Here is an 11,154-nt window from a genome sequence, read left to right on the forward strand (position 1 = left end):
ATGGCTAGAAGTATGTGCTGGGAGTGAGGAGCTGGGCAGCAGATTCCAAGGAGAGAGAGAAGTCTCCCTGAATTGGTTGCAGTGCTAACAAGACCAGAAATGTCTGAGCTTTCCTCCTATGGGCATGAGAGGTTCAATGTAAAAAAAAAAAAAAGGGGGGGGGGGTAACAGAGATAGAGGGACAGCCTAAGTGGGCATGAGGAGCAATAAATGAGGAGATCCAGTTTTTCAATTATGGAAATAACGCTCTGTTTAAATGTAATATGGAACAAAAAATATGAAAAGAACCAAGTTTTAAACTGAAATATTTAATGATTATATAACTGAAGGAAGGGGAATTGGGGTAAAATTAGCATATCAGAGAAGGGCACAGGGGGACCCACTCAGGAATCTCAAAAAGATCTGGGTACCTGCTCTAGAACTACTGTCCAGAATGCCTCTTTTGTCATTCAGATTAGAGGCTAAGGATTGGAGAAGATGTGGGAATTTTGTTTTATTTTTTTACTAAGAGGAATGGGAGGGATTAACCATTCTGCTTGGCTAGTGATACAAAATTGGCAAATTATTTCACTAGGTTTTAAGAGAATAACCAATGTTTCACATAGTAGGCATTTACTAAATCTTTGTTCCATGATTAAATTTTAAAAATTGTAAGACTGGAGGGAAGAGTAGCTCATGGGGGGAAAGGCTTTACACTAGGGAAAGGAGAGAGAATTTGGTTTAATTCATAGGCTAATTCCCACTGCTAGGCAATCAGAGAAAGTCATCCAATCCACAATACCTAGAGGCAAATAATCCAGGGTGGAAGAAATTGACAGCCCAAGATAACCTCATTCAATTGAGCTCATTCTATAAAGTTTAATATTCTATCTTCTGTTCCCTCCAATCCCTGAGTGTTGCATCATCTAGAACACAGGACCACTATGAAGGATATACCTTGGAGGAATAATCATAGAACTCCTTTTCTGCTATTGAAAGAACAGCCTCAAAAGACAGCACCAGTTCTTATTTTCTTTATCTTATTTTCCAATTTTTTTCTCCATGTTATATGACAGATTTTTCTTTCTTTTCAGACCTCTTCTAGTAATTATTTTTAAATGAAAGTCTGGGGCAGGCAAGGCACAATCTTTTTTTCTGCCCCTCCAGATTCTCCCTTCTGCAATCTTAAAACAGCTCTGGCTGGGAGTCTCAAGGAGATGATATGCAAGGCGGGAGAGGGACCATAAGCAAAGTACTATTTATTATAAGTGACCGAAAACAGGGAGTGGAAGCAGAACTAAGGTCAGGAAACCCAAGGAGATGATGGAGACCCAGGGTTGCAGTCTTCCAGCCAGACTGTTATCCTGAGAAGAAAATAAGATAGAGAAGCTGTGGTCAGTGAGGAAGGTTCTGTCTCATCACTCTTTGACTTCTTACCCGTCTCCAACCCTTTTCCATTTATCTCCCATTAGGCATCCCTTAGTCCCTACAAGAGGCTTCCAAGACATAAAGCTATCTCCTTTCTAAGTATCAGAAAACTCAAAGGGACAACACCTTCTCTGGGGGAATGATCTGGGAAAGCTGCCAAAATAAAAAGAAGAGCTCTGTACCTGGTTTACATTCACAGAATAGGAGGGGTTCCCCGGGTCTTGAAAGGTCTCCTGAGAGATGGCAGAGGAAGAGCTTTTGGAAAGCCGTTGGTGGTAAAACTGCATCTGAGTTTTAATAGCCTTTGCTAGAGAATAGGAAAGAAGACAGAGAGATCTGAGAAGGAGAAAGGGGGATTATACTATAGGATCATAACTCTAGACCTAGAATGGAACATGGAAGAAATCTAGTCCAATGATCTGATTATGGCCAGGAAACTGAAAGCCAAGACGTGAGGGATTTGCCCAACCTCCCATAGTATTAGAGATCAAAATCAGGTTTTGGATCCAGGGCTTTTGATTGTGGCATTAGTGTAAAAAGATGGGTCTGCATTTGGGGAAGGGGTCTCCCTTAGCCACTAGGGATAAAGATGAAGCCCTTAAGGGACATCTGAATGGAGGGGGTGGGGAGAAATGATATGGAAAATCACTGGATTTAGGGCCAGAAAATTTGAGTTTGAATTTTAGTTATACTGCTTATTCCTGGGTAATCCTCATCATGTTACTTTCCCTCAAGAATGAAAACTCCTTGAAGTCTTCATCTCTTCTATTCTTGTGCTTGTATTCATAGTGCCTTGCATGTAATAGGCACTTAATGAGTATTTGTTGAAATGTAAAGAAAAATAATAAAATGAAACTGAATATTATGTAATTACAATTACCAAGATTGGTTCCCCTGGAAGAATTGAGAAAAATGACCCATTGTCCCCTCATTACAGAGGTGGGGAACCATGAGCACAGAAGATTGTCTCTAGTACCAACTTGAGTGACTATGTTAATTTTGCTCTACTTTTTTTCTTCCAATTTTTCTTTTAGTCTTTGTTCTCAAGTATGGCTCACTGAAGGAGAGGGAGAATACAGTTGAAATGATATTGATATAAAAACAAAAGAAAACAATAAAATTTTTGAATTAAAAAAGTCTTTGTGTTCTGTTTTTCTTCTCTGGGTTCTAGCTTCTGTCTCTGCAAAATGAGAGGTTTATGTAAACACTGACGAATGGTTAATGGGAACCTATGGTTCCTTCTAATTCTGATATTCTCATTTTTAAGTAGCCTAGGATCAAACAGTGAGTAAGAAAATGGACATATATGACAAAAGGAGGAGATAGGGAAGGAAAAGATATTCTTCTAAAACTTCAGATTTCAGGGTCAAGAAGAACAATTTTACTTTCAGACACTTCAGAAGTCCTCTTGCTCCTCCTCTTGTGGTTAGGCTCATCTGTCTGGAGCCATCATTCCCTTCACTACCACAGCCTCTCCTCTCACAGTCCCCATCTCTGGTCTCACTTTCCCCCCAAAACACAGACACACACAACTCACTAAGGCAGGGATTTCTGGAAAAGGAATCCTGTATGTGCTTGCACTCTTCCAGTTGGTTACCACTGCCCCTGCAGGAACAGCCCACAGCAACCTCAGTACTGAGGTTGCTGATGTAATTGGGGGTCATAACAGTACCTGTGCAAAAAAAGCGATGGCCACCATTAGGGCTTCCTCCAATACTAGACCTCCCACCATCTGGCTTAATGCCACCTTATCCTTGGTCTCACATATCTTGCCATAAAGTATTTCCCAACTGGTTCCCCTCTAGGTAACCACTCTTGGTCTTACCAATCAAGCCCATATATGCCTTTAGGCACCGGTGGAGCTGGGTCCCTACACAAGTCACCAGAGGGTCCATGTGAATGCAGTACATCTGAAAATCAGCCAGGCGAGATCTGGAGAAAAGGGAAAGTTTGGAAAAAGGGAATTGAGAAGGTCTAGAAAAAAGTGGGAACTTAGGACTGAAAAAAAAAAAACCTCTCTCATCCCTAATTTTAGTGAGAATTGAATTTGTAGAATCAAGCATCACTTTAAGGAAGGAAACAGCAATATGAGAGGAAGGGAAAGGAGAAGGGCTAAAGTCAGGAACCTAGGAACAGGGTGGAAAGCACCTAATTCTTCAAATTTTTATAAGGAACTCTTGGAATTTAGGAATCTATGCCAAATTTATGTGTTATTCTCCTTCACAATAGCCTGAAAAGGCCAGAATTTTTTGACAGATATGGGGTGGGGAAACCTTTAGAATATAATATGAGGGGTAAGTAGGGAGAATAATACCAATAGTGTTACCCTATAAGAATACCTATAGTGTTATTCCTATAAGAATAGAAAAAAAAGGATATCTGACTATTATCCAATGCAACAGAGAGGCTACAGCAGGCACTATTAATTTTAAAAAATCATTTTATTTGTCTTTGGCTTGAGTGTATTTTAATTGGTTTGCTTACATATTTCCCTTTCTAATACCTCTTTGTTAGTTCTGTTCGCTGAGTAAAGAGACAGGAAAGCCAGATCAAGATCAAAAGTTTGCCATAGAAAATCTATCAAAACCATATAACCCACCACTATGCATAGGACCACGGGGATCCACCTGCTAATATATTTCCCCTCTGGGCAGGTCTCAATGATAGATGAAAACGCTTCCACTTCTTGGGAGGAGAGGGAGAAATTCTCCTCTTGTCCCATAAGGCCAGACCCACCTGCAAAGCAAGTCTTGAAGGCACATGTTCCAAAGCATCAGGCAGTTGGGGGGGTCTCTGGTTGGAGAGGCACAGCTAGGGGCAAAGGTGTTGCGCCGTCGTGCTCCACAGGCATCATCCCCATCATCACAAGGGCAGAATAGGAGTGCTTGGGCATAGTAGTCTGCTACCTGCTCAAAGAAGACACGGAGCTCCTGCTGACACTTTAAGGGTTGACATCGAGCCACTGAGCAGACTTCCCCATAGGCCAGGCGCAACTTGTTACATTTGTCATTCAAGGTGCACAGAGTGGTGGACTTCAGGCAGAGATCAGGGCTGCTTTGGGACACGGAGCCTAGGAGAGAAGGGCAGCAACCCCCTACTATTCTCCTGTACCAGGAAACTGGATATAGGGCTGCCCACCACCCAGCACCCTCCTCTTCTCCTAAATATAGCCTTTAACTCTCCCTACATCCCTATCCAGAGTCCAGTATCCTGACAGCATCTGGAACTTAGACACTCTCTCTCTCTCTCTCTCTCTCTCTCTCTCTCTCTCTCTCTCTCTCTCTCTCTCACACACACACACACACACACACACACACACACACACACACAACCTACCTGGAACCCTGATCCCCAGCAAATCCTTTAGCCTTCCCTAAAAATCATCCAAAGTCTAAAATTCAAATCTACCCATAACTTTTCCTACCGTTTACTTAGAGATATGAACATAAATGCAGGTGCTAGCTCTTTCCACGCTCCTCTGAGGACTAAAGATGGTCCAAAAGTTTTGGATTTTTAGATAAAAATCCCAAAGTCCAAACTTCTATTTCTATAAAACATACCTCCTGGTCATAGATTTAGAGATGGAATTGACCTCAGATATCAACTAGTCCAGAACCTTTAGTTTATGGATGGAGAAACTGAGGCTGAGAGAGTTAGGTAATTTAGAGAGAATTAGGTAATTTACCAAAGGACAGAACTATGATTCCTGCCCAGATTTCCTGATCACAAATCTTTCTGTCAGCACTGGATTGTCTCTATTATTTTCCAATGTGGTTTAGTATGAATGAATATTAGCTCTTAAATCAGAGAATCTGGGTTCAAGTTCATGTCTCTGCTACTTACTACCTATATGACCCTAGACCTCAATTTTCCACCTGTAAAATGTGAGGGGGCACACTAGACTTTTTTTATGTAAATAGTATTTCATTTATTTATTACATTGAATTTATCAGCATTCATTTTTTATAAGATTTTGAATTTCAAATTTTTTTCTCCTTCTTTCCTATTCTCCCATCCAAGATGGCAAACAACCTGATGTAAGTTATATATGTGCAATCATGTAAACATATTTCCTCATTATGGACTAGATATTTTCTAAGATCTCTTCTAGCTCTAGACCTATACAGGCATGGATTTATATATTTTTGTTAGCTTCTTCCCATCTTTAGAATATTTGAAAACATTTTCAAGTCTTCAGGAATATAGAGTATTTTCCAGTATACACAGGACAAGGGTTAAGTATTTCATTAATTTGGAACCTAATGTCACACATCATACCCTTGTTTCCCTGAACCATGTGGATCTGATGGCCATATAGTTTAGTCTGCTTTCCTTAACAATTGTTGTATTTTTGTGATTGCACTATGACCAGAACAAACAGAACACTTTCATCTGCCATCCTGACCGATACAAGCAGCCTTTGCTTTCCCTTGGCTATAGAATTCTTTATGCTATAATCCAAGAATAAGGATTCTCCCCCTTCCTCTGATACCCAGCTCAAGCTTCCATCTTCCCACCCTATGTCTATTCCACAGACCTGACTCCAACAAGTCCAGATGATTAAATTTCCAGGGTTTGTTGATCACAATTTCCTTATATGGTGAGCCTCCCAAATCATAGTGACCTAGAAAAAAAAAAGAAGTGAAAACATCAGAGAACTGCAGTCAACTACCGCAAAGAGGGATATGAAATGAGGAGACAGATGTCAGCACAAGCCACAGATTCTCAAAAGAAATAAACATAGAATCCTACCTGATGAAAGGGAGACTGCAGGTAGAAAATGAAAAGAAAGGCACTGGCTGGGTTCTTTGGCCAGGGAGCATTTATATGACTTGCTCAGGAGGACCAGAAGACTCGATATTTTTCAATGGAGAAAAGCAATAGGAAAAAGGACACTGTTTTCTTCTATGGAAGAAGAAACAGTTTGTTCTTCAACCAGACACATCTTCTAGGAAGGGAAACTAACTAGCTCTGAAAAAAAAGTCTCATGGTAAGGAAGGAGAAATGGTATCTGACTTTGGAGGAGAAGTAAGACGAAAGTTTTCTAGGAAAGACAATAGAGAGAGAAGGTACTAGAATCTAAAAACAGAATGTCTTACCTTACAATTATATGTCTAGGTGTGTAAGTTTCCTTCCATTTGTAAATCTATGCCCTATGATCTATGAAATGAATGCAAGATACTTGGGGATGACCCAAAAGGGCTCTGGGAGTGTGATTTCAGGATCTGGCAAAGAGGGCCAAGTCAGGAGAGAAAGTAGTGGATATCAGGAGAGAAATGGTTGGGACAACTCTGCCCTGTCTTAATGAGCAAGTGGGAAAGAGAGAGGGGGAAGAAAGTATCTAGTACCAAAACTGATCTTTGGGAGTATATCCTTCCCCAAAAATGGAATGATTGTAAGGAATCAAGGGAGGAGAGTTCCCCAAAAGAACAAGAAGGAGAGGCTCCATTTTGCTCTTCTCCTAAACAGCTTTCTCCTTTATCTTATCTATGTCTTTTACCTTCCTGGTTAATGAATACCCTGTCTATCAATAGCAGTGCCAAACTCCCTAGGGCCTTTGATGATGTCTGTCCCACATCATTCTGTAATTGTGCATAATTTCAAGGTCAGTCTGAGGGAGTATGTGTTGTCTTCTGAAGAGTTTGGAAGCAGTCTAGGATGGGAACCACTTCAAGAACCATTGGATCAAATACAGTACACAAAATGTATTTAATTCACTAAAGTGATTTTCTAGGGTCAGGGGAAATAGGAAAAGAAAGCAGTATGTGGGGACCCATAAGAATAATTAAAGCCCTTCTTTCTAAACCCCTAAATAACGCCACATAGTGCAGGCCTCTTTGGCCATCATGGTCTACCACACCCTTTGTAATCCTGCAGAAACAGGGAAAAGTCTCTAAAAGCAGTTCTCCTTTCTACCTTCACAAGGAACTCACCAAAGCCATAAGGAGAATGGATGGTCCAGTAGATAGCCAGGCAGTTGTCCTGATTCTTCATGCGCCAAAAGCATCTGCAGTTGCTAAGAGAGTTATTCTGAAGCTGTTGTGCTGCCTTCAGGCAGTCTTCCTGGTTTTCAGGCTTTTGAGTTGCTGAGACCATAAAAGGTAAGCAAGTTTCCAAAAAGAGGAAGGAGGTACTACAAGTGGAGTCTTCCAGGCACAGTGTTTTGGCACTGATGCAGGTGCCCGTAGACACGCTATCCATGGTTGGGAGATCTCCTGCATGGAGAGATATGCCAGGTGACAGCTGATAAGAGATAGGGAGCAGAGCAAAGACAGCCAACAGGAAGGGAGTAGGTAATATAAAAATGGCAATTATGAAGAAAGGGAGACTAGACAGAGGGCAGAGGTAGAGATACTGCAGGTACCACAAGCTAAGCAGAAGAGGGCCTGAATCAACAATGAAACCAGCACCTTGAGAGATTCTCTGTCATGGAGGAAACACAGAGAAAAGAATATTCCAGGAGAACTAAGTCTAGGGGTACTGCCATTCATGGAGTGTAAGCCTTAGCAAGGGCATGCTTGGGTTATGGTTGGCAACATCACAAACATAAAGGACAGGAAGAAAACCCTAAGTCTTGAAGGGTACATAGATTGGTGTCTCCAGCCCCCAAAATCGAAGGCTAAGTACCAGACATACAGTGCTAAGTATTGATACAGTTCTAAGTCTCCATAAGGTATACTTAGATTAGAGTGATAAATTCCACATTAACTCCTTTCCCTATTTTTCCACTCCATTAGACTATGGAATCTATTTCCACAGCTGGAGGGAGAGGAAAGAATCCAAAAGAATTGCCTTGCTTGGGTGGTCTTAACATGGGATAACCCAGACTATATTTACTGAGACTCTCATACTATCTCAATACCTTTCTCACTTCAGGGTTCTTTCAACTATCCTAAACTGTCTTTCTACAACTTAATGAACACTCTCAAGCCTGTGATATTACGAAATCACTAACATTAGTGGATCCTATGTGCTTGTACATACTAATACGTTGTTAGTAGAACTAAGAATTAGTTCAACTAATTAGGAAAACAATTGGATGGACTCAACCATACATACCCTCTCATTCTGTGATATCACTAGTAGCTACATACTCTAAGAAAATCAAAGATAGAGGGTATGGTTCCATTGATAGAAAAAAATTATAGATGCATTTTTAGCAGTAAACAGGAAAAAAATCAGTGCCCATCAATTAGGGGATAGCCAAATAAACCATGAAATGTGAATGTAATAAAATATTGTTTTGCTGTAAAAAATGATAAATATGAGGAATTCAGAGAAACCTGAGAATGACTGAATGAACTGATGTAGAATGAAACAAGCAGAACCAGGAGAGCAATTTACATAATAACCACAGTATGTAAAAGAAAACAGTACTGAAAGATTTCAGAACTGCGATCACTGCAATGACTAATCATTTTTCCCCACAGGAAGGATGGTTAATTATGTCTCCCACTTCTTGGCAAAGAAAAGGTGAACCAAAGGCACAAAACAAAGCATACATTTTTCAGATATGGCCAATGTGTATTTTTTGTTTTACTTGACTGCACTTGTTACAAAAGAAGACTCTACTGGGAGAAGGGGGAATCAGGGGGAGGTGACAATCCTGGGGAGAGAGGGAGGGAGGAAGGGAGAGAGAAAGAGAGACAGAGACACAGAGAGAATATCAAGAAAGAATCTTTACAAAATAAAAGTGTTAACTTGAGGGGAAAAAAAGTGAACCTATTCTCCAACCCTGCTTTGATTTCCCTTGATAGGAAAATGATTTCACCTTTTCTCTTAATTTTAAAATGGCCATTCAAACCATTTGGAGCACTGGAAAATTGTCTGGGCAAGCATATTAATGCAACAATGGCCATTCCCTGAAACTGCTAAATGGTGTCAAAGTTTGGCTTAGTGGCCAGTATTTCCTGAATTTCTTCTGTTTCTGCCTCCATCAAAGGCAATGTCTTGAAGTACCACCTTGTGGACTAATGCTTCAGTGCAATTCTAAGAGAAATTGTTGGCAGTTTCTACTAGTCAAAAAACTGACCAGGTTTTTGAGAGCAAGGAGATTTGGAAACAGGAACAGGTTTACCAGGATTACAACGGACTTCAATATCTCTTGGGATTATCTGTTCCGTTTGTCTTTTCCGGGGATGGGGGGTGGGGTGGGAGTGGATCGAGGTGAGGAGGGTAGTTACATCAATGGCCAGAGTTGTAAAATGCTCACTCACTAAAGAAATGTTTCAAGTTGTTGTGATGTATAAGACTAGGGACAGTCAAACATCATTCCGTTACTCAAAGTTTGCAATGGGCAGGCAATATCCCATACCAAAATTGGGTCAGCTGTCTCTGTACTTAGCTAGGTTTGAATGCCATCTCTGATAGTTTCTTATTGTGACACCATGGGTGAACTCCCCAAGCCTGCTTCTTCATCTGTAAGATGAGGGTTACAATATTTTCATTAACTACCTAACAGAGTTGTTGTGAGGAAAGCACTCTGCAAACCTGAAAGTGCTTTACCACATAAATGTGAGTTATTTCATCTCCCAAATTCCATTTAGGTATTTCTGTACCTTAAATTAAACTGGGAATGGCAGTGGTTATATCCTCCTTCCACGTATTTAAAAGAAAAAAAAAAAAATCCCAGCAGGTTCCAGATTTGAAACAACCTTGATCTCTGACAAATTCTTCTCCAGTTCTAATCTAAATTCCTTTCAATTAAGCTGCTTTTTGCTTTCCCATTTCTTAAGAGATAAAAGAATCAAACCTCATAATGGGCAAGCCCTTCACTGCTCAGGGATGTAGCATTGCTTGGGTATGGGAAAGGCTTCAGACTGAGGGAGGCTGGGGAAAAGGGCGGAATATCACTGGTTAGGCTCTCCGATCTGCACCCCAATAAAGGAAGAGAAACAGAGGTAACCAGAATATTGGGTCAGATACCTAAGCCATCCTTAGCGTTCAATTTGCCTTAATTCAGATACATAGCCTAAGTATCCAGCCAGTCTTCCCGGAAGTCCTCTGATTTACCTACCACCTGCTACCCAACGCTTTGGGCAAAGTTTCTCAGGTAAACTTCATTCGAACCCAGCTCGTGCTTCGGACAGAGCTTTCAAAACTATCTGGGGCGGCTTGGGGCCCCGCGCAAACATTTATCCCCATTTTTCAACTCCTACAGATGTCCCCGGACAGAGAAACTAGCCAGTTGCTCTCCGTTAAGTAGATATCCCAGACTAGGAGCCTCCTTTGCGTGTTCCATTCGATACTCACCACTTATATACGTATATGCAGACATACACACATATGCCAATATATTTAAAAACACCTATACTCACCGGCTTGGGGTAGAGGAAGCAGGGGCAGGAGCAACAAAGCAAAACAAACTGGTAGAACGGCCGGCGGCATAGTGCTCGGCGGACTTAGTGTGTCTGACTCCTCGGGCGCTCCCCTCTCAGCGCTGGTGCACCCTGCCCAGCCCTGCTCTGTCCTGCCCAGTCCCTTTCCGCTCCAAGAGTGGCTCTTAGGCACCGCCTTAGCCTCCGCCCCTATCCCCACCCTAAGCCCCGCTTACAGACTAAGCCCCCCACCTCCGCCACACATTCAAAAACTCCCAAGTAGAAAAAAAAGAACTGATACAAGCGTTGCTCAGAAAAGGGGTTGGATCGTGAGACTACGCAGCTAGTGGATAGGGAAGATAAATTTCTTGGGGGCGAGAGTATGCAAGATGAAGAGGTTTGGGACCCTTCCTCTCAGAGAGAGAGTGGA

General features: G+C 41.5%; 1 protein-coding gene across 1 annotated transcript; it reads right to left on the reverse strand.

The window, feature by feature from the left end:
- Positions 1–292: 292 nt before the first annotated feature.
- On the reverse strand, positions 293–10,868 carry GFRA3 (GDNF family receptor alpha 3). Its single transcript, XM_051978471.1, has 8 exons — positions 10,725–10,868; positions 7,341–7,622; positions 5,945–6,031; positions 4,144–4,477; positions 3,233–3,339; positions 2,945–3,079; positions 1,590–1,714; positions 293–1,343 (listed from the first exon to the last, which is right to left on the reverse strand). Exons 1-8 carry the CDS (start codon positions 10,792–10,794, stop codon positions 1,242–1,244), a joined length of 1,242 nt encoding a protein of 413 aa, XP_051834431.1. The 5' UTR covers positions 10,795–10,868; the 3' UTR covers positions 293–1,241.
- Between the last annotated feature and the right edge of the window lie 286 nt (positions 10,869–11,154).

Source organism: Antechinus flavipes, chromosome 2 (assembly GCF_016432865.1).
Source record: "Antechinus flavipes isolate AdamAnt ecotype Samford, QLD, Australia chromosome 2, AdamAnt_v2, whole genome shotgun sequence".
NCBI classification, from domain to species: domain Eukaryota; kingdom Metazoa; phylum Chordata; class Mammalia; order Dasyuromorphia; family Dasyuridae; genus Antechinus; species Antechinus flavipes.